Source organism: Lynx canadensis, chromosome B4 (assembly GCF_007474595.2).
Source record: "Lynx canadensis isolate LIC74 chromosome B4, mLynCan4.pri.v2, whole genome shotgun sequence".
Taxonomy (NCBI): Eukaryota; Metazoa; Chordata; class Mammalia; order Carnivora; family Felidae; genus Lynx; species Lynx canadensis.
Window position 1 is genome coordinate 76718417 of NC_044309.1, and position 27671 is coordinate 76746087.

At 35.8% G+C, this 27671-nt stretch overlaps 1 protein-coding gene across 5 annotated transcripts in view; it reads left to right on the forward strand.

Annotated features, from left to right (window-relative positions):
• The window catches only part of LARP4 (La ribonucleoprotein 4), a 64379-nt gene that overhangs the window by 29686 nt on the left and 7022 nt on the right, over window positions 1-27671 (forward strand). For 3 of the 5 annotated variants that reach the window (XM_030322581.1, XM_030322579.1, XM_030322580.1), the window contains exons 7-13: window positions 1285-1395; window positions 2273-2326; window positions 15785-15997; window positions 16879-16982; window positions 21660-21872; window positions 22586-22634; window positions 25565-25726. In XM_030322581.1, coding sequence (XP_030178441.1) covers window positions 1285-1395; window positions 2273-2326; window positions 15785-15997; window positions 16879-16982; window positions 21660-21872; window positions 22586-22634; window positions 25565-25726 — 906 coding nt within the window. Of the gene's footprint in view, window positions 1-1284; window positions 1396-2272; window positions 2327-15784; window positions 15998-16878; window positions 16983-21659; window positions 21877-22585; window positions 22635-25564; window positions 25727-27671 lie in introns of those variants that run through there. The other 2 variants (XM_030322582.1, XM_030322584.1) reach the window with 2 other exon arrangements.

Here is a 27671-nt window from a genome sequence, read left to right on the forward strand (position 1 = left end):
TTCAGGATAAATCTGTGTCTTACTGAGCATGGTATTTCAGTAGATGTTCCCTTTCCCTCTATAACTCAAGAGTTACTTAATGTTGACTTCCAGTTGTTTCTTTCTTTTCTTTTTATAAACTTCTTTCAAGCTGTTAATTGTTAACACAGTTCTGAGTTTTGGTAATCATCTTTTTTGAAATCCATATATTTGTTTTAGTTTTCAGTCACTGAAATTTCAGATTCAATTAAGGAAAGGTGAAGATATCTTTGCACAGAGTTCATGTCTGTGACTGATACAGATAAAGCATCTGGATTTAATTGAGAATGCATGAAAATAAACACTGAGCACCTAGAAAATGTTAATGGAGGATATACTTTTTTTTTTTTTTTTTTTGGAATGGAAGTCTAGAGAGATTTTACTGTTAGGGAGAGTTTAGCTTGCCACTAAGAGTAAAATGCTTGTTTTGCTTAGATTATTTTTATTTTTTAATTTAAATCCAGGTTAGTTAACATATTCTCTAACAATGGTTTGAGTAGAATTTAGTGATTCATCGCTTATATAAACACCCAGTGCTCATCCTGACAAGTACCCTCCTTAATGCCCATCCCCTGTTTAGCCCATCCCCCCACCCAACACCTCTCCAGCAACCCCCAGTTCTTTGTATTTAAGAGTCTCTTATAGTTTGCCTCCTTCTCTGTTTTTATCTTATTTTTTCTTCCCTCCCCCTGTGTTCATCTGTTTTGTTTCTTAAATTTCACATACAAACGAAATCATATACTTGCCTTTCTCTGACTGATTTTACCTAGCATAATACATTCTAGTTCCATCCACGTTGTTGCATATGGCAAGATTTTACTCTTTTTGGTAACCAAGTAATATTCCATTGTATATATTTACCACATCTTTATTCATCCGTCAGCGGATGGACATTTGGGCTCTCTCCATAATTTGGCTATTGTTGATAGTGCCGCTGTAAACATTGAGGTGCATGTGTTCCTTCGAATGAGCATTTTTGTATCCTTTGGATAAATAGTGCAATTTCTGGGTAGGGTATCTATATTTTTAATTTTTTGTGGCAGTTTTGCTGATTTTAAGGTAAGATTCTATCTCTAAATCATATACAGAATGTATGCTTTAAGTATGCGTATTTTTGTGTCAGAAGATAATCTACTCTCAGTAAAAGAATGGGCAGAAGGCATGACAGTTAATAAAAAGAAACAGAAAGGACCAGAAGACATGAAGGGGAAAAAATGACTATTGTTGATATACTTTTTAGAGTTAACTAAAGTTTTTCTTTTTTAGGAAGTTAAAGCCTTGTTCAAAAATGAAAACTGCCCCAAGGTGATAAGCTGTGAGTTTGCACACAATAGCAACTGGTATATCACTTTCCAGTCAGATACCGATGCACAACAGGTAAGAAGAAAACTTTTCTTCTGATTTGAAGTCCTGGTGGTAAAAGAAGTAGTAGTATGTTTTAATTGAGAAAATATGTGCTCACAGTAATATTTGTAAAGGCTATTAAGTACCTTGTTCACCTTTGTGGTTGTGCTTATTAATTGGTTTCCTTTTTGATCATTTTCCTAAAGCTTTTTCAATTTAAGAGCAGTTTGTTTCCTATCAAAAAGATTAACACACACTTTTAAAATTAACATGGGGATTGGGAACCATGTACTCAGTAGTTCCAGTGTGTACATACTACGCCAGTAAATCTGCAACTTCCATTATGATTCTTGAAATTTTGACATTAATGATACTGCTCTTACTTGTCGTGTCCAACTTAAAGGGAAGTACTATTCCACTGAAACAAAAAACCAAAAATATATCTGATAACATTTTAAAACCACTCACTGATTGATTGATTGAGTTTTAAGTAAACACTACACCCAGCTTGGGGTTCCAGCTCATGTTAGATCAAGAGTTGCATGCACCACCAACTGAGCCAGCCAGGCGCCCCACTGACTTTTTCTTTTTTTAAAATTCTTCCATCTTATAAGGCTGTCTGAACCATTTTTAAATGTGTATGTAGTGGTATTTTGGATCTATTTTGAACGTTGTGCTTTTTTTTTTTTTTTGTAGTAATCCATAGTAGCCAATCTACAGTAAATGTGAATGTTAGCTGATGTGTTAATTATTTTTTTCATTCCTTATCACCTGGTTAATGAAATTGACTTTAGAATTTTTTATTGTTTATTTTGGAGATAGTTGCTAGTACCATACTTTTGATAGAATAAAGATGGCTTTAAGAAAATGTTTGAATACTAATGAAAGTTCCTTTCTGCTTTGTTAACAGGCTTTTAAATACTTAAGAGAAGAAGTTAAAACATTTCAGGGCAAGCCAATCATGGTAAGAAACATTTTGTAAATAGAGGCTCGTGTAAAGCCAAAAAGTTTTTGTTGCTTGTCTGAGAATTTAAAAAACACAGATGGATGTTTTATTAAACCTGTAATGATTTTAAAGAAATTTCTGGGGGCGCCTGGGTGGCGCAGTCGGTTAAGCGTCCGACTTCAGCCAGGTCACGATCTCGCGGTCCGTGAGTTCGAGCCCCGCGTCGGGCTCTGGGCTGATGGCTCAGAGCCTGGAGCCTGTTTCTGATTCTGTGTCTCCCTCTCTCTCTGCCCCTCCCCCGTTCATGCTCTGTCTCTTTCTGTCCCAAAAAATAAATAAACGTTGAAAAAAAAAAAAAAAAAAAAAAGAAATTTCTGTCTCCTATGATGTGCTAGAAAATTAGTTGATAGGATAGCAATTCTTTCCAAAGATGTAACTTCAGACAGCATGAAGTTTTAATTAGATGCTGATTGCTAACGTGGCAGATCATCTCAACTCTCAAAATGAGAAGCAGGAATGATTTTTTAGTAAAGATGGAAAACATTCTCAATACTGTCATCCTCCTCTCAAAATTAACTGCATCACCACATTAACATATGTCCTTGGGATCTGTCATTGATGGCACTTGTCCACCGTCTTTACAGGTCTAATCTTTTCTCAGATCCCATGAAATCTACCTTCAAAACTTCTTTCAATCATTACTGCCATTGTTTAGGCTTGAAACATTGTTTAGCCTTTTAAATGTTATGCCTTCAGCTTTCCCCCTGGTTTTCCATTCTCCAGTTGCTACTATAGCTACCATCTAAAACAGAATCCTAAGCATGCTCTTACTTTGAGATGGTACTCATTCTCTATGTAATATTCTTATTATTATTTGTGATTGCAGTACATTGTCTTTAACTCTTAGTGAGCTCTTAATGTGTATCAGTTTCTGTTCTAAGCACTTTATTTGTATAGAGTCATTTAATTCTTACAAGAACTTAATGAGGCAGGTACTCTTGTTTTCTCCATTTTATGGCAAGGAAAAGTGAGGTGTGAGAAGTTACCTACCCAGTTTCATGCACCTGGTAAGTGGAAGAACCAGGATGAGAGAGGCTTATATTTATTAAGAGATTATATGTCAGGCACTGTTCTAAGGACTTATTTAAATCTCATTATTGGTGTGTGGTAGCTAGTATTACTACTTTCCATATTAGAGATAAAGATGTCTGCTATTTGTCATTCTGTTTCCTCTGCTTCTCCCTGTTATCTTCCTTTCCTACTTGAGGCTATAGAGATACTCTTCTAGGTCTTCTAATAGCTTTAAAGTTTTATATGTCAGATTTAGGTCTAATACATCTGGAATTAATTTGATGTACAGGATACAATAGGAATTTAATTTTTTTCCATGTATGGAAAGGCAGTTGTCTCAACATATATTTGTTCAGTGGTCTTTTCCTTCCACAACTTGTGTGTAATGTTGAATCTATCAGCTCTGCTTTACATTGTCTATTCTATTAGTCTTTCTTTATTGAACCAACATCACTGTTTTAATTACTATAGTTTTAGAATATCCTTATGTCCTTATGCAAAGCCTCCCTTATTCATTTTTTTTTTTTTTAAGATTGTCTTGGTTACTCTTAAAGCCTTAGTTTTCCATATGAATTTTAGAGTGTTTGACTGATACTAATAACCAACCAAAGAAAAACTATATTGGAATTAATGGGATTGTGTTTCATTTACTGGGAACGGTTGGCAGTTTTACCCTGCAGTATTCAATATTGTGGTAACATTATTATGATACATTTTTCTGTTAACTCAGGTCTATTGTATTTTGTAATTACTTCCTTAAAGTAATTTTTGTTGCTTTCCCCCTCTCCATGGTATCTTAGTGACTTTTTTTAAAATGTCACTGCCTGGAGCGCTTCAGTGGCTTAGTCAGTTAAATGTCCAGCTTTTGATTTCAGCTCAGGTCATGATCTAAAGGTTGGTGGGTTTGAGCTCTGCACTGACAGCACGGAGCCTGCTTCGGATTCTGTCTCTTCCTCTCTCTCTCTGCCCCTTCCCTGCTCAGCCTTGCATGCTCACTCGCTCACTCTCTCTCAAAGTAAACTTAAAAAAAATTTTTTTTAAATGTTACTGTCTGCAGGAACCTTGCTGACTTCCTTTATCATATCTAATGGAGATTATGTGTCTGAAAGAGGATATCATCTACAAATAATCACTATTTTGATTATTCCTTATACCTCTCATTTTTCTTTCTTTCTTTCTTCCTTCCTTCCTTTCTTTCTTTCTTTCTTTCTTATTTATTTATTTAACATTTATTTATTGTTGAGTGACAGAGATAGAGCACGAGCAGGGCAGGGGCAGAGAGAGAGGGAGACAAACAATCCGAAGTAGGCTCCAGGCTCTGAGCTGTCCGCACAGAGCCCGACATGGGGTTCAAACTCCCGAACCATGAGATCATGACCTGAGCATCAGTCGGATGCCTAACTGACTGAGCCACCCAGGTGCCCCTATACCTCCCGTTTCTTACAGCTGATTACATTTTCTGAGATCTTAGATATAGTGTTAAAATTATATATAAGTAGTAATATTTATCTGCTATTTTGGGTTTTGTCTATAGTTCCTTTAATTAGTCATCACATAGCATATAGCCTAGTTCTTGCTAGGAGATTCACATTAATTTTTGTAGCATTCATTAAAACCAAATGACCTGGCACCCAGAAAGACAGGTGCAGGAGCCAGAAATCCTATATTCCAACCCTTGATGCTGCTTTCAGCCACATACTCTTTGATCTTAGGCATGTCAAGTTACCTCTAAGGTCCTGGTTTGTTTCTTTGAAGTGTACATGGTTTTCATTTTGGAAATCCTGTGATTCATAAGCAGTGATCTTGGAGGACAAAGGGATTAAGGGAAGAATGTTTGTCCACCTTTGATAATTTCATTAGGAGGCAGTGTTTCATCCTGTTTTAATTGACTTTAAGACAGAATATTAAGTTTTATCTGGGTTTCATAAAGATGATATATATATATATATATTATAGAATGTCATATGGAATATATGTTTATATGTTCCTTTTATATATGTTTTTCAGAATTTAAAGAGTAAAAATACTTGCATAAGAAAGTCAAACAATATTAAATAATTAATGATTGATTAATTAATTAATTCAAATTCTCTTTACCAGATTCTTCTAGTTGTTTCCCCCAGAGGTGATAAGAGTTTTTTTCTGTGTCCATCTAGGAATTTTCTTTCTTTTTTTTTTTTTAAATGTTTATTTTAGAGAGAGAGAGAGCGCAAGCAGGGGAAGGGCAGAGAGAGAGGGAGACACAGGATCTGAAGCAGGCTCCAGGTTCTGAGCTGTCAGCACAGAGCCTGACGTGGGGCTTGAACCCACAAACCATGAGATCATGACCTGAGCTGAAGTCTGCCACTTAACCTACTGAGCCACCCAGGCGCCCTCTTTCTTTCTTTACATGAATAAGAATGTACAGCAGACACTCAGCTGCTCTTTTCACTTAATACATCTTTAAGATCTTTTCATTCACTGTTGTTTCAAGTATACATCCAGTATTGTTCATGTATATCACAGTTTAATTATCCTATCCATTTTTCTCCGTGGACAAGCATTAACTTGTTTCTCTTGTTTACAAATAATGTTGTAATGAACATTATTTCTTAAGCTTTGTTTGGAAGTTTCTTGTGTGTGGAATATACATATATATAATTTACCATTTTTAAGTACACAACTTAGTAGCATTTAATACATTCACATTGCTGTGCAACCATCACCAGTATTTATCTAGAACTTCTGCATCATTCCAAACATAAACTCTATGAAACAATAACTGCCCATTCTTCTACCCTTTAGTAACCTTTCTTCTAGTCTCTGTCTTTATGATTCCTATTTTAGATATAGCATATAAGTGGAATCATGCAATATCAGTCTCTGTATTTGGCTTAATTCCCTTAGTATAATGTTTTTTATAATTTTTTTTAATGTTTATTTATTTTTGAGAGAGACAGAATGCAAGTGGGTTGGGGCAGAGAAAGAGGGAGGCACAGAATCTGAAGCAGGCTCCAGGCTCCGCGCTGTCAGCACAGAGCCTGACGCGGGGTTCAAACTCACGAGCTGTGAGATCATGACCTGATCCATGGTTTTCTTAGAGGTTAAAATTAAATTTATAACCACCTCATTTGAATAATATCAACTTAGTTTCAGTAGTGTACAAATATTCTGCTTTATATAAACTCTGTTGTATTCGTTTTCTTTTAAATCTGATAAAAAAGAGGAATTATATACCAGAAGTATAATAATATTTTCTTTTGTATTTGCCTGTGTAATTATCCTTACCAGTGTTCTTTATTTCTTCTTATAGCTTTGAGTTACTCTCTAATATCTTTATCTCACCCTGAATAACTCCCATTAGCATTTCTTGTAGGATAGGCCTACTGATTTCCTTCAAATTGTTTTGTTCATAACATCTTTTTCCTGATACTCTTAGGTTTGTCCATGGTTTCCATTAGCTCATTGAACACTTTTAAGATAGTTGATTTGGAGTGCCTGGGTGCTCAAGTCAGTTAAGCGTCCAACTTCCACTCAGGTCATCATTCTCATGGTTCATGAGTTGGAGCCCCGTGTCGGGCTCTGTATGGACAGCTCAGAGCCTGGAGCCTGCTTCAGACTCTGTGTCTCCCTTTCTCTCGGTCCTCCCCAGCGCTCGCTCGCTCGCTTGCTCTCTCCTTCTCTCTCAACAATAAATATTAAAAATATAAAAAATAAATAGAAAAATATTTTTTAAAAATACAGAAGTTGATTTAGCATCTTTGGCCAGTAATTCCAATGTCTGGGCTTCCTTAGAATGGTTTCTATCGAATTCTTTTTTTCTTCCTGTGAATGGACCATAGGTTTCCTGTGTTTTTGTTTTTTAATTCTTTTTTGAGAACTAGATATTCTGAGTATTCTACAATATTAACACTGAAATATGATCCTCCCATTCCTGGTATTACTGAAGTATTCTAATAGATATTGCCAAGGGAATCTGCTGCTGCAAAGAGGAATGAAACTAAGGCAGGCATCAGCACTGAATCCTCAGGGATCTACCGAACCACAATAACACCCTGTATTTTTGGAGGACAGAGTCTACTACCTGCCTTGCACCAGCCAGCCACTCCAGGAACACAAGCCATTGAGGAATGGGATTAGTAGCTACTATTTGCATGCTGCTCACTTAGGAAAGATCAGTAGCCTCTCCCTTAACAACCACATTGTTGCATGTATTGATAGTTCATTCTTTTTTTATTGCCAAGTAGTAGGAATGTACTGCAATTTGATTATCTAGTCACTTTTTCAATCTTCTCTTTATTTTTTTTTTTTTCAACGTTTATTTATTTTTGGGACAGAGAGAGACAGAGCATGAACGGGGGAGGGGCAGAGAGAGAGACACACAGAATCAGAAACAGGCTCCAGGCTCTGAGCCATCAGCCCAGAGCCCGACGCGGGGCTCGAACTCACAGACCGCGAGATTGTGACCTGGCTGAAGTCGGACACTCAACCGACTGTGCCACCCAGGCGCCCCAATCTTCTCTTTATTTAAAAAAAAAATTGATTGTTGATCTTAGTATTGAATGAGAAGAAGGAGTCCTTTATATATTTTGAATATAAGTTCTTTGTCAGTTATGTATGTGTGTGTTGCAAATCTATTTCCCCTAGCTTGTGACTTGCCTTCTTGTTTTCTTTTTTTTTTTTTTTTTTTTTTTTGTCAACGTTTATTTATTTTTGGGACAGAGAGAGACAGAGCATGAACGGGGGAGGGGCAGAGAGAGAGGGAGACACAGAATCGGAAACAGGCTCCAGGCTCTGAGCCATCAGCCCAGAGCCCGACGCGGGGCTCGAACTCATGGCGCGCAAGATCGTGACCTGGCTGAAGTCGGATGCTTAACCAACTGCGCCACCCAGGCGCCCCGCCTTCTTGTTTTCTTAATAGCGTATATTTGAAGAGCAGAAGTTTTGGAATTTGTTGTTGTTGTCATTTTAATTGAAATGTACTTGATGTACAATATTATATTAGTTTCAGGTGTCTGAACGTAGTGATTCAACACTTCTATACATATGAAGTGATCACCATGAGAAATTTAGCTAATATCTGTCCCCATACGAAGTTGTTACAATATTATAAACTATATACTTACTACATTCCCATGACCTATTTGTTTATTTTGTAACTAGAAATTTGTACCTTTTAATTGTTTTCCCCTATTTCATCCATCCCTCTATTCTGTTACCCCTGGGCAACCACCAGACTTTTCTCTGTATATGTGTTTGTTTCTGTTTTGTTTTGTTTTGTTTTTTAGATAGCTGCATATAAGTGAAATCACCCAGTATTTGTCTCTCCCTGTCTGACTTATTTCACTTAGCATAATGTCAATGGTATGGCAGATAGCAAGATTTTGTTCTTTTTTTTTTTTTTTTTTTAATTTTTTTTTTTTCAACGTTTATTTATTTTTGGGACAGAGAGAGACAGAGCATAAACGGGGGAGGGGCAGAGAGAGAGGGAGACACAGAATCGGAAACAGGCTCCAGGCTCTGAGCCATCAGCCCAGAGCCTGACGCGGGGCTCGAACTCACGGACCGCGAGATCGTGACCTGGCTGAAGTCGGACTCTTAACCGACTGCGCCACCCAGGCGCCCCAAGATTTTGTTCTTTTTTATAGCTGAATAATATTCCTGTGTGCCTGTATACCACATCGTCTTTATCCATTCATCTATCAGTGGACACTTAAGTTGCTTTCATATATTGGCTATTGTAAATAGGGCTACAGTGGACATAGGGGCGCAAATGTCTTTTCAAGTTAACGTTTTTGTTTTCTTTGGATAACTACCCAGAAATCAGTGCACAGAGGGTGCCCTTTTTTCTGTATCCTCACCAACATTTATAATTTCTTGTTTTGTTTTAATAGAGCCTTGTTACAGGAGTAAGGAGGTACCTCTTTGTGATTTTGATTTGCATTTCCCTGATAGTGATGTTGAGCATCCTTTCATGGGGCTTTTGGCCATATATATGTCTTCTCTAGAAAAATGTCTATTCAGGTTCTCTGCCCATTTTTAATTGGATTATTTGGGGTTTTTTGATACTGAGTTGTGTATTTTGGATATATTTTGGATATATAGTTGGATAATATTTTGGATATTAAGCCCTTATTTTATTATTTGCAGATATCTTCTCCTATTCAGTATATTGTCTTTTCATTTGGTTGACAATTTCCTTTGCTGTGCAAAAACTTTCTAGTTTGATATAGTCCCATTTGTTTATTTTTTGCTTTTGTTTTCCCTTGCCTGAGGAGACACATCTATAAGAGTATTGCTAATTCTGGTGTCAGCTTACTGCTTATGCTTTTCTCCTAGGAGTTTTATGGTTTCTGGTCTTAAACCATTTTTTGGTTTATTTTTGTAAATAATGTAAAAAGTGGACCAGTTTCATGCTTTTGCATGTAGTTGTTAGTTTTCCCAACACCATTTATTGAAGAGACCATCTTTTCCCCATTGTATATTCTTGCCTCCTTTGTCAGAAATTAATTGACCAAAGAGCAGAAGTTCAAAAAAAAATTTTTAGAAGCCTTTAATTTTAATAAGGTCTTTTTTTATCTCACTTTTCTTTTTTTTTTTTTTGTCTGAAATCAGTGTCTTTTGGGTCATGAATATTTTCTTTTATGATTTTATTTTATTTTTTTTATTTTTATTTTTTTAAATTTTTTTTTTCCAACGTTTATTTATTTTTGGGACAGAGAGAGACAGAGCATGAACGGGGGAGGGGCAGAGAGAGAGGGAGACACAGAATCGGAAACAGGCTCCAGGCTCTGAGCCATCAGCCCAGAGCCCGACGCGGGGCTCGAACTCACGGACCGCGAGATCGTGACCTGGCTGAAGTCGGACGCTTAACCAACTGCGCCACCCAGGCGCCCCTTTTATGATTTTAGAAGTACTATGCTTTCATTACTCATATTTAGGTTTTATGATCTACTTCAAGTTTCTTTTGTGTGTTGCAAAGTAAGAGTCAGGGTTCTTTTTTAAATGTGTGTTTATTGGTTCTAGCATTATAAGATCATGGGGTACATGGGTGGCTCAGTCGGTTAGGCATTTGACTCTTGATCACAGCTCAGGTCTTGATCTCAGGGTTGTGAGTTGAAGCCCCACATTGGGCTCCATGCTGCGCATGAAGCCTACTTAAATAAATATACACATGCACACACACACATATATATATATTTTTAATCTATATATATATATATATATATAATCTCAGCCGAGTGTGTGTGTGTATATATATATATATATATACACACACATATATATGTTTCTGCTGAGATTTCCCTTTTCTTCAATTCTTTAAGAACACAGTTTCCTTATAACCCATACATATTCCTAATGGCTGGGTTAAAATCTTAGTCTACTGTTTCCTAGGTTATCTTGGAGTCTGTTTCTTTGGGCTGCCATTTTCTTTTTTCTTTTCTTTTCTCTTCTTTCTTGCTTTCTTTCATGTTTATTTATCTATTTTGAGAGAGAGAGAAAGAGCTCAAGCAGGAGAGGGGCAGAGAGAATCCCAAGCAGGCTCTGCATTGTCAACACAGAGCCCAATGCAGGGTTTGAACTCACAAACTATGAGATCATGACCTGAGCCAAAATCAAGAGTCAGATGCTTAACTGACTAAGCCACCCAGGTTGCCCCTGGGCTACCATTTTAATAATGGACCACATTAAAAAAATGTTATTCACTTGGTTTTAGTTTCTTATCAGATATTTTAAGATTTAAGTAAACTACAGTGTATGATATTACTTTAGTAAAAGCAGTAGCTATAAATTTTTTTAGGGCATACTAAAATCAATTTGATGTTTTACAGATTTTTCAAGATTGGCCATTATTGATTTCTTATTGTTTGGTTGCAATTTGGGGAGAGGGGATTTCCTGGCCTGTATCTATAAGGATCATAAAACATACCTTTCATTCATTTATTAAAATTGTAGTTTTGCTTAAATATGCATTATTTCACTTGATAATTTCCAACAAGTTGGTGAGGCTTATGATTCCTAATCTAATTCTCTCACATCTGTTTTAGCTCTATTGCAAAAGTCAGCAAACTTTTTCTTTAAAGGACCAGATAGTAGACAGTGTAGGTTTTGCCAGTCATCAAGTCTGCTGTAACTATTCAACTCTGCCATTGAGGCACAAAACACAGGCAATATGTAAACAATTGGTCTGATTTATTTTACTAAGTTTTAGAGCATTTGTTTCTCCCCCCACCTTTTTTTTTAAATTTGGTACAGGAAATTGCAAACATATAAAAGTGGAGAAAACAGTAAAATCAATCACTGAGATCCCATTAGCCAGTTGTAACAATTTGTAGAGCATTGCCATTCTTGCTTCATCCATTCCCACCTATTTTTCCATGCCCCCAATTATTTTGAAGCAAATTTGAAACTTAATTTTATCTGTGAATAAACTAGTATTAGTAGCTCTGAAAGGTAGGGATTTTTTAAAAATTATACTTACAATATCATTACACTTTAAAAAAAATGAACATTAGCTTCTTGAACATCAGTTGCTGTTCATATTTTCCTGATTCTCATTTTTTTCTCTTTTTAAATCTATAGTTTCATCCTCTACTTACTTATCTTTTCTTTTGGAAGTGTGTTGTTGAAATAACCATGTTAATTGGTTTTACAGAGTTCCTCATTTTGCTAGTTATATTTTATTGTGTTAAAATACACATACATAAGGGGCGCCTGGGTGGCGCAGTCGGTTAAGAGTCCGACTTCAGCCAGGTCATGATCTCGCGGTCCGTGAGTTCGAGCCCCGCGTCAGGCTCTGGGCTGATGGCTCAGAGCCTGGAGCCTGTTTCCGATTCTGTGTCTCCCTCTCTCTCTGTCCCTCCCCCGTTCATGCTCTGTCTCTCTCTGTCCCAAAAGTAAATAAACGTTGAAAAATAAATAAATAAATAAACTAACAATCCTTTAAAAAAAATAAATAAATAAAATACACATACATAAAATTTACCGTCTTTATATAGTGCAGTTGTATTAAACACATTCACCACCATCCTTTCTCATAATTCTTTTCATCTTGTAAAACTCACATTCTGTACCTATTAAATAATAACAACTCCCCATTCTCCCCTCCATCCAGCTCCTGAAAACCACTATTATACCTTAAACATATGATTTTTGACTACTCTAATTTATATAAATTAAATCATATAGTATTTGTTTCTTTTTGACTGGTTTATTTCACTCAGCAAAATGTTTTCAAGGTTTATCCATGTAGCATATTGCAAAATTTCCTTTTTTTTTTTTTTAATTTTTTTTTCCAATGTTTATTTATTTTTGGGACAGAGAGAGACAGAGCATGAACGGGGGAGGGGCAGAGAGAGAGGGAGACACAGAATCGGAAACAGGCTCCAGGCTCTGAGCCATCAGCCCAGAGCCCGATGCGGGGCTCGAACCCACGGACCGCGAGATCGTGACCTGGCTGAAGTCGGACGCTCAACCGACTGCGCCACCCAGGCGCCCCAAATTTCCTTCCTTTTTAAAGCTGAATAACATTCTGCTGAATGTATATACCACATTTTACTTATACCGTAATCTGTTGATGGACACGTGGATTGCTTTTGCATTTTAGCTATTGTGAATAATGCTGCTATGAACAGGGGTATACAGGTATCTCTTTGAGACCCTGCTTTCAGTTATTTTGGGTAATACCCACAAGTAGAATTGCTGAGTCATATAGTGATTGTTTTTAATTCTTCGAGGTATCTCCATACTGGTTTCCACAGCAGCTATACCATTTTACATTCCTACCAACAGTGCACAAAAGTTCAAATTTCACCACAGCCTCTCCAACACTTGTTCTTTTCTGTTTGTTTCTTTTTTTTTTTTTTTTAATAGTAACCATTTTAATGTGAGGTGGTATTTCATTGTAGTTTTGATTTGCATTTCCCTAATGATTAGTGGTAGTGAACATCCTTTCATGTGTTTATTGACCATTTGTATATTGTCTTTGGATAAGTGTCTGTTGAAGTCCTCTGCCCCTTTTTGAATTGGCTAGTTAGATTTTTTAATGTAGTTAAACATGATTCTCTGTCCCTGTACTTCATGCAAATTGATAGCCAGATTTAGAGGCTTGATCAAAATTTGGCTTGACTTGGGAGCAGCAGAGAGAGAACAAAAAGCCTGTATGTTTTTGTGTCTGTCTCTTATGCTGGATGCCACTGATCATTGACTAAATCTATAAATTAAAGCTGCAAAGAGGTGCTATTTTTAGGCTTTCTTTTTTCTTTTTTCCATTTGTTAGTTGAAGCACTTCTATAAAGAGAAGCTTTCCATTATCTTCATTATCGTGAGGTGTACAACTCATATATGGAACACATGAGAAATGCTTGGTTCTAGCTTTTCTTAGCCAGTTTTAGAAAATAATGAACCTTCAAAACTGACCATTCGGGTGTTTTTTGTTGTCGAGTATTTAAACATACTTGATGTGTTTGTTGTCCTTATCGATGAATTGTGGCCTCTTTGAGTTAACTTATCAGTCCTTTTGTCATGGTCCTAGTAATTTTCAGTGGTTTGCTTGCGTCTTCTTGTATATTTGATGTCAAAGGCCTGGGGTCAGGTCAAGTCTCCAGAGTCCCCACTTTATTTTTATGGGGAGGTGATAATTTTTAGCCTACTGGCTAGGCACAAGGAGTTCTTGTGGTTACTGGTATGGTCATTGTTTAAAAGCTTTTTCATTGGACAGAAATATGAAGTATGGATTGTTACCTTTTTTTTTTTTTTTAACAAAAATGTGAGTTTATACTGATGCTTTTGATTTAAATTCAGGATATATGGTTTTTTACTTCTTTAGTCTTACGTTTGTGTCTCCTTTCTCCCATGTGAAAATCTCAGATCTCTTTGACTCCAGTATAATTACTGATTTTTTTGTATCCCATAGTCACACACAAAAGTATCAGAATAGCAATACCAAAAGCAATATAAATCTGACAATATATTAAGAATTTTTTTGCTATACTTTGCCTTGTAGTTTATTCCTGAGGCTAACAGTTGGTTTTGTTATGGCTGAAAGTCACTTAGGATTTCTGTGTGTTGTATTACTAATTGAATGCACATGAAAGTTAATTTTGCTGGATGCTACTGAATATTATTTATTTATTTTTATAATTGATTTATTTTCAATGTGTGCATGGTTTAAAAGTAAAATATCTAAAACTTGGTATGTTAAATACATATTCACACATATATATGTATGTATGCAAGTATATCTTTATATTCCTATGTGACTTAGCTAAACAGTAGCTTACTATACATACTCCTTTATCCTCCTTGCTTTACCTTTTTTTTTTTTAACGTTTATTTATTTTTGAGACAGGGAGACACAGAGCATGAACAGGGGAGGGTCAGAGAGAGGGAGACATAGAATATGAAGCAGGCTCCAGGCTCTAAGCTGTCAGCACAGAGCCCGACGCAGGGCTAGAAGTCACGGACCACAAGATCATGACCTGAGCCGAAGTCAGCCGCCTAACCGACTGAGCCACCCAGGCGCCCCTACCTTTTTTTTTTTTTTTTTTTTAAACAATAGTATATTCTTGAATTCACTCCATAATAGTATTTAGAGCAATTCATTAGTTCTTTTTATTTCTGTTTGATACTCAGTTGTGTGGATGTACTCTGGTGTATTCAGCCATCGATGGACTGATTGTTCTGTTGTTGTGTGTGTGTGTGTGTGTGTGTGTGTGTGTGTGTGTATTGAAAATAGTTCTTTTTCTCCATCCCTATTATAGTTAGTGTTTTTGAACAGCCATGTATATCCTTTTTTAAACTTCTTTTTGTTCAGTGTATATTTGGAAAAGATTCCTAGAAGTGGGATGGGTGAGAATATGGAAAATGCATATATGACTTCAGAAGATAACTGCTAAATTTTCCTTTATAAGTGTTGTGCTATTTTACGTGTCCATCATCAGTGTATCAGAGTGCCTATTTTGCCACAATCTTATCAACAGTATGTTGTCAAATTTTTGGATTTTTGCCAATCCTGTAAGTGAGAAATGTTAATTCCATTTTAATTGCATTTCTCTTACAAGTAAGGTTTAGCATCTTTTCATATGTTTAAGAGCCATTTGCCTTCCTTTTTTCTGTAAACTCTGTTCATTTCTCTAACATTTTTTATCTTTTTAGAATTTGTATGTTAGAAATATATTAGCCCCTTTATTTGTGATAATTTGCAGTTAGTTTTACTATTTTGATATTTTGACTTTTGTAGCTTTACCTTGTTCATTGTTATATTTGCCATGCAAAAGTTTTTAAAGTAATTTAAAGCTATCAATCATTTCCTTTTGCTCTGCTGACTCTACAGTAGTCAGAAATAACATAGTTGTGTAAAATACGTTTAAAAAGTAAATTAAATATATTTGTGAGAATATACACTTTAATATGTTCCTCTTCTAGGCAAGGATAAAAGCCATCAATACATTTTTTGCAAAGAATGGTTATCGATTAATGGATTCTAGTATGTATAGTCAGCCCATTCAAACTCAAGCACAGTATGCCTCACCAGTTTTTATGCAGCCTGTATATAATCCTCACCAACAGTACTCGGTCTACAGTATTGTGCCTCAGTCTTGGTCACCAAATCCTGCACCTTACTTTGAAACGCCACTGGTAAGTGAAATCCTTACAGAATCATAAAATTTTTCACTTAAGCTGAAATTTGGAGAAATCAGCTAGAGTAGTTTATTTTTTGTTTTGTGTTGATATTGGTTATTTTCTGACTTTTAAGTAGTGATAATGATATCTAATCCCCTATACCAAATATACGCACGTGACTAAGGGTTAAGCTATTTGTTCCTATTTGCTGAGTGAATTAAAATAAGAGACTGGGTCAATCCTGAGTAGTTTAAAATGCTTTTAGTTTTGGTAAACTTTTTAAGAGAAAAATGTACTTTATTAAGTAATAGCCTAATGATTCCTTTTTCTGTAAATCAGGTAATATTGGAGGATTGCAAAAAGCAAATAGGTAAAATGCTTACAAATGTTTTTGCCTTATAAAAGAAATTGAAGGGGTGCCTGCCTAGCTTGTTCCGTAGAGCATGCAACTCTTGATTTCAAGGTCGTGACTTCAAGCCGCACTCTGGGTGCAGAGATTACTTAAAAATGAAAAATCTTAAAAAAAAAAAAAAAAAGGCGGGGTTCATTGGGTGGCACAGCCTGCTTGGGATTCATTCTCTCCCTTTCTCTCTCTCTCTCTCTCTCTCTCTCTCTCTCTCTCTCTCCCTCTCTCTCTCTCTGTCTCTGTCTCTCTCTCTCTCTCTCTCTCTCTCTCTCCCCCCCTCTCCCTCTCCCTCTCTCTCCCTTTCTCCCTTTCTCCCTCTACCCCTCTCCCCTACTCATGCACACACACACACACACTGTAAAGCAACAAAAAAAAGAAAGAAAAAGAAAAATTGATGCTAAGTTGTTAGTTCATCAGGAGTTTCTTACAGCCTTTACACTATATTCTGCCCTTTACATTAATTGGTTTTAAACACCAAATTTTCTTTTAGGCTCCTTTTCCCAATGGTAGTTTTGTGAATGGCTTTAATGCACCAGGATCTTATAAAACAAATGCTGCTGCTGTGAATATGGCTCGACCATTCCAAAAAAATCGGTAAGATGAAAATCATAGTGGAATTTAAAGAATACTGTGTTAATAGCAATGCTATTTACAGACTTTTTAACCAAAAGCTTAAACAATTTTACTCTCGAATTAATAAATACACTTTGATCTCAAGTGTTGATAATTTGTATAAAAAAAGACTTGGAACTGGGATTGTAAATGATACATACTGATTTTTTTAAATAATAAAGATAATAGAAAATTATTTTATGATAGTAGCAAAATCTGGTGTCTAAATTAGTAGTCTAATTAGTAGTTTAATATGTAACATTTTGGAGAATGGGTTTTTTGAGGATAGAAATATTAGCTGATTTGAGTATTGAATGTTGGGAAAATGAGTTACTTAAGATTTTTAAGAATTTACTTTTGAAATGATTTCCATGAACTATAGCAGCAGCTAACATTATTGAACATTTAGTGTCTAAGGCTTTGTCTTAAGGGCTTTACATATTTTATCACAGTTTTCATAACCCGATAAGATATATACAGTTATTATGTCTATTTAAGATGAGGACATTGAAACAAAAGGGTTAAATATCATGTCTATGAGCGTGTGGCTAGTAATTGGCAGAGCCAAAATTTGAGCCCAGGCAATTTGACTTTAAAGCCTACACTTTATTTTTTTTTATTTTTTATTTTTTATTTTTTTTATTTTTTAATATATGAAATTTATTGTCAAATTGGTTTCCATACAACACCCAATGCTCATCCCAAAAGATGCCCTCTTCAGTGCCCATCACCTACTCTCCCTACCCTCCCACCCCCCATCAACCCTCAGTTCTCAGTTTTTAAGAGTCTCTTATGTAAAGCCTACACTTTAAAAAGTGTTCTAGATAAATTATTGAGAACTCTGGAAACTATTTGCTATCATATAAAAGATTAATAAGTCTGTTAAGTGTTAATTATTTTTGTATAAATGTCAACTGATGATCTCAATAATTTGGTATATATTATGATTTTTGATAGAGTATGAGTAACCAAAGAAAAATGGGCTTCTGTGGTGGCTTAGATTTATTTAATAGTTTCATATTTATTGTTCCTTGTTTGCTTATTTTGTGAGCCTCCTAGGTTTGGGTTTTTGTTTTTTTAATTATTTCTTTTCAAGGATTTTCTCTTGCTAGATTTCATTCTCCCAGTTGGTTCTTTTTGGCAAGGAGACCACATGGGGTATGTTCTTCTAAAATGACTTCTAGGAACTTAATTCTTTTTTGCAAGGTTTTCCTGGAACATGCTTCACTGAGAAAGAAGACTCACAGTATTAAGTGTTCTTCTTAGTGGTTTCTGGAAGCATTCATAATGTATCATCCTCTCATAATCAGTTTTTTGTACTCACACAGTTTGTACTCACTGACAATTGGTTAAAGCATTTGAAGATAGTTTATGAGCATTAGGAAAACTTTACTACATATACCTATTCTTACTGCTTTATGAAGTTTCAAATGAGATCTCTTTCTGTTAACAAGGATGGATGGTTCTTTATAATTCAAAGGATTATTGTGCTCTTAAAGATGGTTTTTGGTTTGGTAATAAAGTAACACCCGCAAAATTCAAGTATTGCTAGGACATATGAGTAGAAAAGTACAGGGAGCCTCACACATTGTCCTTTAATCCCAATCCTGCTTTCAAAACGACTAATTTCCATGAACACATAGAGATAATGATGTTTAAATCTGGGAAGACCTTTGTTATGATATAGTTTTAAGTCATTTTACAGATGAAGAAAGTGAAAGCTGAAGAAGACAAAAATCTTGCTAGGGTTACATTGGCTGGTTATTATCAGCAGACTTGAGATTAGAACATTTCCTTTCCTCTACTATAGTTGGTAAAGTTTTTCTCCCATCCAAGTACTAACCAGGCCCGACCCTGCTTAGCTTCCGAGATCAGACGAGATCAGGCGCGTTCAGGATGGTATGGCCGTAGACGGTAAAGTTTTTCTTAAAAATAATTTAAGTAGAGCAAATAACAGCTTACAACTTCACTTGTTAGAAAATACAGATTTCTCCTGATTAGAAATGGTAGCTTTGTAGAAATAGGTTATCTATTGATTTCACTTTTTTTTTTTAAGGAGTGAATTTTGCTATAGACAGTGAAGTAGAATAGACATCTTTCTTGTAGACTAAAAGCAGTATTTCAGGGGCGCCTGGGTGGCGCAGTCGGTTGAGCGTCCGACTTCAGCCAGGTCACGATCTCGCGGTCCATGAGTTCGAGCCCCGTGTCAGGCTCTGGGCTGATGGCTCAGAGCCTGGAGCCTGTTTCCGATTCTGTGTCTCCCTCTCTCTCTGCCCCTCCCCCGTTCATGCTCTGTCTCTCTCTGTCCCAAAAATAAATAAAAACGTTGAAAAAAAAAATTAAAAAAAAAAAAACAGTATTTCAGTATTAGCTAAAAGTACTGGTGGTTTGCATATTTTTAACTAAAAAATGTATTAAATAGGTTCATGGTGTTCCTTTACCGTCACTTGTTTTTGTTTGCTGTGCTTTCTTGATAAAAAGGGTGAAATTACGATAAGAAAGCCAAGAATGACAGTCTAGTTATCCTTGCTTGTAAGGATATGTGCCTCTGCTTTTAAAGGTACAGGACAGGTTTTGCTTGTTTTTCAAAACCATTCACGTACAATTCCTTTTCATACCTGTGACCAGTACAGGTTGTTAATTTTTAATTACAAAAATTATACACAAATACTTTCTTCTTATAAAATGCAGATATTACAGATGAAACTAAAAGAACTTTTTGACCAACACAAGACCACTGTGTTTGTTTGTTTAAAGTTATCAGTCAAAGAGAAAGTAACTTTTAGAAAGCCCCTTTGCAGTTTATTAAATGACCCTTGTAACGGCCCAGTGATGATCACTAGACCTACTTGGAGAGACTAGGACTAACTTTCAGAAGTCTGGGCATTTTTCTACCTTTCATTCTTTGTCTTTCTATCACATCACTTCTTCCTTTCCGTCTTTTATCACTTACTTCTTTTATCTTTCTTTTTATCTTTTGCCTAGACTGAGATTGTAAGTCCCTCTCGGTGAAGGGTAAGATTATGAGATCTGAGGGCTGTGTAAACCTAATAACTAATCTGTTAGTTATACTGAAATACAGTGAGCAAATTTAGGTGAATAATAGTTTCTGAACAGATACATAAACGGCATATCTACCTCATGAGGTCATTTTTAGATACGATGGATAATATAAATATTTTGAAAATTACTTAGTGTTTCTTGACATACTATCATTTTCATTGCTGTTAAAAATCTATTTTGAGGATTGCCTGGCTGACTTGGTAGAGCATGTGACTCTGGATCTCAGGGTTGATTGTTTGAGCCCCATGTTGGGTGTAGAGATTACTTTAAAAAAATAAATAAAAATTTTTTAAAAATCTATTTTGACATAAAGTAATTATTTTGAAAAGTAACATCTTACATGAAACAGCCTAACTTTGTAGCCTGAGTTTTACATTTAAGTTTAATAGTAATCTAATTTTTTATTTTCTGTAAAGAATAAGGTAGGATAACTAGAGATGTTGTTGGAATTAATGCTTAATTGCTGGGTTTAGAATTATTTTGAGATTTTAAATCTCTATTCAGAGAACTAGGAATCGACAGTGTATTATTAATATAAATTTATAACTATGAAAATAGACTGTAAAAATTGAATATATAAACTACAAGTAAGGGGCCGAATATAAATCTCATACTTCCTTGTAAAATCTATTGAGCCAAGATCCTCAGTTGCCTGGGCTTACTTTAGGTGTTTTCGCTCTTGATTAAACTGTAGCCTCCTTTACCCGACCCCTAGCTTTATCCTCTTACAAATTATTAGGAGATTTGGGTGCTTATACCCATCATCCAAGATAAAAGCTACTTTTGTTCACAGTTATTTAGGTTTTTGTTTGTTTTTACCAAATTCCCTACCTAATTCATGAAATCACGCTAGGCTATTACTTGCATTATATTTCCTAGCTGTTGTCCCGTTCCCCGCCCTCCCGCCCATAAGGATCTTTGAGCAATGAACTTATTAAGAAGCTAGAATTTTAATACATTGCACTTTTTCTCTTGTTTTCATTGGCACTCCCCTAAAGAGCCTTTTTAGATTTTTTTCACTCCCTAATTTTTCCCTATGAAAATTTAGTGCTGGAGATTATTGTATATGTATTTATGTAATGTATGAATATCTATACTTTATGTATAAAAAGAGTAAGATGAGGTTTTTTGTTTTTTCCTTTTGTCCCTCTCCCCATCCCAGAACCTTTTTTACTCCCACTTGGGGTGATGTTGCCCCATTGAGAATGTATGGCATAGACTTACGAATGAGCTTAAAGCCTGACTGATTTATATGTGTCACGACTGCAGCTGGTGTTAAATTAGGTAAAATCCTACTTGTATTTTGAGTATTGAGGTAGAAGTACCTATATTTTGAAGAACTTTGGATCTTAACCCAAATCTCTCCAAACAACTTTTTTTAAATGTAAAAATTCTTTGCCTTTTAAAAATAATACATCTGGGACATAAGTTTACATTTTTATAATGTGACACTTTTATGTTTAATTTATAAAAAATCAGAATACAGTAGAAGGCGGTTTTTAACTTAGCCTATCAAATAAGAGTTTTTACCATTAAGAGGAAAGATTTTCTGTTTTGATTTATCCTCTCATGTATGTGATCTTATGTTTCTTATAGTGTGAAGCCTCATTTTAGGTCATCGAGTGGTTCAGAGCACTCAACAGAGGGCTCTGTATCATTGGGGGATGGACAGTTAAACAGATCTGGTTCAAGGAACTTTCCAACTGAACGGCATAACCCTACAGTAACAGGGCATCAGGAGCAAAGCTATCTTCCAAAAGAAACTCCCCCTTTACAGATGGAACAGAATGGGGACTATGGTAGGGGCAGGTAAGGAAATACGGAATAAATACGGATATGGTATATGAAAATTCTTTGCTCATAATATGAGTATTTGAAGAACATGATCTAGTGATTTTTTTTGTTTTAACTATTGGTGTATGTTTATGTTAAATGAATACAGTGTTCACATAATACGGGTTAATGGTTTTTTAATAAATATTACGAAATTTATAGTGCCCATATAGAATATAGCTCTGAGTCAGAGGTTTTATAAAGTTACTCTGAAGTTCTGTATGGTTCACTGAAGAAAGAATAGCTTAGAAAGATAAGATCCTATCTGCATTCTAGTTTTAATTTCTTACAAATTCTAAACTGTGGGAATGGGGTTATACATTATTGCCCAGTCTGCCTGAATGAAACCAAAAAAACTGAATAATGATATGCTTCTGGTGTGGAAGGAGCACTACCTAATAAAAATGGGCCCATCTTATTTAGTCGTGTTGGTGGTAGTAGATGAAGTTTTTGGTAGATTAGTTTAGGATCCATTCAGAAGAATATATATTCATCTCTTCAAAATAGTGGAGATACAGAAAGTAGAATTACTTAAACTAAAAGTTCACCCATCTTCAGTAGAATATATATATATATATATATATATATATATATATATATATATATATATATATACATACATTTACATTTGACAAAACGTATGAGTTGCCCCTCCCATCATCCCCACCTTTTTTTGTCGTTGCTAAAAGGAGAACTCTTTTCAGAGGTCGAAGACGACGAGAAGATGAGAGAGTCCCAGTAAGTATTTTTTTCTTTTTTACCTTTGTACATTTGTTCATTTATTTTTTCTTTTCTGATTTACTATGGCATTGGCTTGTGGTCTGTCTTTCCTTTCCAGGTTTTTGTTTTTTTGAATATAGTATTAGGCAAAGGTAAATAGAACCTGTGCTTTGACCCTAAAATACCTACTATGACTGCCACTCCCTGACCTTAAAGCACATGTATAGCTAAGGATTTGGTCTATGTTGCTCATGTGTTTTAAAAACTACTTGAATCCCTAATATATTCACATGGTTTAAAAATCAAAAAATGAAAATAATCAATGGAAACTTTATTAGTTTGTTAATGGACATTTAAGTAGTTTACAGCCATCATTTCCTGTGTGTTCAATAACATATGAAGGAGAATCCCTTTCTAGAGATTTCTAGGTCACAATTCAGTTAGTTGCTGCCAACTTACAGCTTTCTGTAGGGGTTGTGCCAATTTTCACTCGGACAGAAACTGAAAAAAAAGTTGTATTTATAGATAGCCCTACAAATATATGATTTTTTGCCAACTTTTTTTTTGATAAAGTACATCCTTCACTTTTAAAGGTCTCTGGATGGTGTTGGAAACTTAAACTGTTTATTGTCACTTGGGGGCAATTTTCTACCTTCTGCTTATTCTTCTATCCACTAATCTTCTAAACTACTTACAGATCTGAAAAGTTTTTATAGTTGTAGACATGTGTTTTTTTTGTTGTTTTTTGAGAGAGCGAGCCTGAGCAACGGAAGAGCAGAGGGAGTGGGAGAGAGAGCAGACTCCATGCCTAGTACAGAGCCTGACGCAGGGCTCGATCCCACAACCGTGAGATCGTGACCTGAGTCAAAACCAAGAGTCAGACACTTAACCACCAGAGCCACCAGGCACCCCTAGACATGTTTTTATTTGAATTTTGACTTACCTAGCTTTAAATTAATCATGTTTTAATTTTTTTTATGATTTGTTCATGGGAAATGTTTGCCATTTCTTAACTGGGAGCAAAAGTTGAGGAATCGGAATGATATAGGAACACACAGAGGTTTCAAGAAAACCCTGCCTAGAGTTTACAGATAAATCATAAATTTGTGGTACGATGCTTATTTTAAATGTGTAGTAGTGAATTTTATATATATAGTTTATAGGGTACATGTAATACATGTACAAGCATATTACGTATATATAAGTAGTGAAAAGATAAGTATTTTCAAAGAAGAAAATGTATTGCATTGTAACACAGAATAGTCCTTAGGGCAAACTGTACACCTTTTAAAACAGTACTGTTTTTTGTTATAGCTTTCTGTATACCATGAGCAGCCGTGAATGGCAACAACGTGCAGCAGTCCACATGAATCCTCAGATGACCCTAAACAATGGAGGAGAGGGAGATTAGTTTCAAAGTCCATTTAATATGTTGAAAATATCCACACTGAGGACTGAAGTTTGGGGTGAAGAAAAAGGAGACAAACATGTTCTCCAGTAGGACAGGCAGAGTGGAGGTGCCTTTGTGTGCAGGAAGGAGGTTTTAGCTAGAGATAAAATTTAGGATTTGTAAGCTTACACAAAGTAATTGAGATCATAAGAGTAGATGAAATCATTCAAAGGACTCTGCAGAGAGAGTGATTTAAATAGAGGAATGGTCAAGAATAGAACTTTGAGAACATAGTAGCTTTGTGCTAAAGAATGAGATTATTTATTTTGCTCTTTGAAGTATCCAAAATCTGAGTAGAAATGGCTGGTAGACAAATGGATGTTTAGGTTTCAGGTAAAGGTCTAAGTTGAAAATATTGAAAGCGTACGTACAATTCAATGAGTTTTGGTAAGTTTTCAGTGGTGTGTAACCAGAAAGTCCCCCAAAGTGAAAAAGATTGTTGTAAGGCTCACTGAATTCTACTCCTTAAACCAATAGGTTATGTTAGCTAAAGTCAAAAAAAATTTGAGAAAAAAATTTTTGAAAGATTGTTTGCATATAGGTAGTAGCTGAAGCCATGTATAATTGCTATCCCACAGGGAGAGTATGGAAGTGAAAAGAATAGTAACCACATAGAAACTAAGAGCATCAAAAGGCGTGGGTAGAGAGAGACAAACACATGATTGTGAGATCTGAGATTTGGGAGGAAGAGGTATCACAGAAACTAAGGGAGGAATGAAGGAGCTCCCAAAGGAAAGAATATTTACCATACCAGGTGCTACATGAGGTTTGGGGGGGTGCGGGGGGGGAGAATCTGTCAGCTTTGGCATTGTGGAAGACTTTGATGATTTGTCAAAGCAATCTTAGTGGTGATGAGTACAAAGGTGAGGAAATAGTAGAGGAAGTACAAGTGAGAGTCTTGCCAGAGGGTATATAGGGTGGTGGGTGGAAGGGCAGATCAGATTTTCAAGAAAGGATATTATTGTTCTCTCTTGAGACTATAGGTAAATAGGTTTTTGTTTTTAAGGAAGTTACCGCAAATTTAGAAAGCAAATAGCAGAGATTGGTTAAAAGGCTTATGGAGTGTGGGGTGCCTGGGTAGCTAAGTTGGTTAAGCATCCTACTCGGTTTTGGTTCAGGTCATGATCTCACGGTTGTGAGATCTAGCCCCACGTTGGGTTCTGTGCTGATAGTGTGGAGCCTGCTTGGGATTCTCTCTCTCTGCCCTTCCCCCACGCGTGCACACACACACTCTCAAAATACATAAACTTAAAAAAAAAAAAAAGGCTTATGGAGTGTAGCAGAGTTTGCAAGAGAAACAAGAGAGGGAGTTGACTAAAGGTAAGTAGGATTGATAAAGAAAAACGAAAGCTCAACTGAAATGAGAAGCCAAGAATTTATAGGAGAACGAACAGTTCTGTGCTTTAGAGTTTTGTTTCCTTGCAGCTTTTAGCTTCTGTGGTACAGGATTAGAGAATGAGATTGGCATGTGACCTGTTTTATGATTTGTGTCTTTTAGAGACCCCAGTCTTCATCAGCTGAAGCAAAGGCTCCAACGCCAAAGTTTGATTTATTAGCCTCAAATTTTCCTCCTTTACCTGGAAGTTCATCAAGAACTCCAGGTGAACTTGTTTTGGAGAGTAGGATGTCTGATGTTGTTAAAGGTGTCTACAAAGAAAAGGTAAACACTGAAGCATCAGTCTTTTACCTTATGGGACCATAGTCAGCCTTTGTTTCCAGAATTATTATTTAAAATTTTATTTGCACCTAATATGTATTTCTGGCAGTTTTTATTCGTGGGATTTTCAGCACACGTTGAGTATTATTAAAAGATTTATGATAAAGCTGCACAGGCCAATAAAATGTTGCTTCATTTTTGCATGTCTTTGTATCAGTTCAGCTTGGTAGAACTAATTGACGCAAGCTGGTGGAAAGTGGTGTTTGCGCTGAAGTGCCTGTAATTAGCCAATGATGTAAAGGGATCCTAAGTTAGTTTGCTAAACTCAGGCTTTCCAGTAGTGGAGAGTTGATGTCAAAAGATTGGGCTGCCCCATCCTAAAATATTTTTGAGTATAGACCTCTTCCTATGGTAAAATCCTTACACCACACAGATTTCTCATTTTCTTCCCTTTTTCTTCTTAATTCAGTTTTCATTTTTATCTCATAGTGTGCATGTACATAGTATATCTAGGCTTATAATGAAAAATAGATAGTAGTTCCCTGCAACCACTTCAACTCTAGCTTTTTCTTCTATTGTTTTCCCCATATAACATGGTTATACTGATATCTCTTTTCTTCTTTTTAAGTAATCTCTACACCCAGTGTGGGGCTAGAATTCATGACCCCAAGATTAAGAATCACATGCTCCCCTGACAACCAGCCAGGCATTCCAATATACTGCTGTTTCTTGACATTCCAATTTTCAGTGTCTATTAACTTCCCATTCTAGAAGCTGAGGATTTAGTTCTCTTAAATCAACATACTTTTCTCATCTTCCCTGTATATTGTACTGCGTCATATCTGGGATACCATCCATTGTAAGATGCCCCGTTATTTTAGTGTCACTAAGAAAGTAAAAGCATTGCCACTTATATTAGGATATGCCATCGTTTGTAAGTCACATCTCAATATTACATATTTTTTTCATAACTGAACTTCAGTTCAGAAAATTGCTATTATTTCTCCTTCTTGTACTCTCAGTGGCTGGCTGCACAATGCACAATCCTGTAGCTAGGGCTTTCTTTTGCCATCATCATCCTGGGAATTTTCCTTAGTCTCTTTTGTTGCATCCTCTCTTTTTCTTAATCTTGTTTTACTTTCCTGTATTATGGTGGGTCACATCTTCCTGAGCTTCCTGAATAAATGGGTTTTAGTATGTTTCTTGAGATCTTGCGTTCTGAAAATGTTTTTCTGTTCTCATATTTGATCAGTAGCTTATTTGTGTAGAGTTCTGTATTAGAAATCATTTTCCCGTGGAATTTTGAAGGTATTTTTTTGTCTTCCCTTTTAAAAAATAATGTGCAATATTGTAGTTATTTAATCAGTCTTGAGATAGACGTTTTTTTCATGTTTTCCACCTTTGAAAATCAGGCTGCCCTGTAATTAAAAGTTATTGTAGTTTAAGTGGCATTGTTTTTTTCTTAGTAATCCATAAAATAATAGTGCATTTTACAGTTGATGGCTTCTCAGATTTGTTGAGGTGTGATTCACACACACATATTTTTAAAGAAGAAGAATAATAAAGTGTGCCTTCCCTTGTAATCCCAACCCACAATTGTGGACGTTAAACATCAACATCTTAGCAGTGCCATCTGTCTCCCCCTTTATTTATAATTCTTCCTATTCCTTCCCTTCCTCCCCATCAGAGATAAACATCCTGACTTTGCAATAATAATTTTCTTGCTTTTCTTTATAGTTTTACCACTCCAGGTTGGGAAATTTTTTCTGTAGAGCTGGGCCAGACAGTAAATATTTTGGGCTTTGTGGGCCGCATGCTAAAAACTTAAAAACCATGCTTAGTTCATAGGCCGTACCAACAAAAGTCATAAACTAGATTTGGCCAGTGAGCCTTGGTTTGTCAACCCCTAATATACAGTATACTGTTCGTTGTGCCTGTTTTGAACACA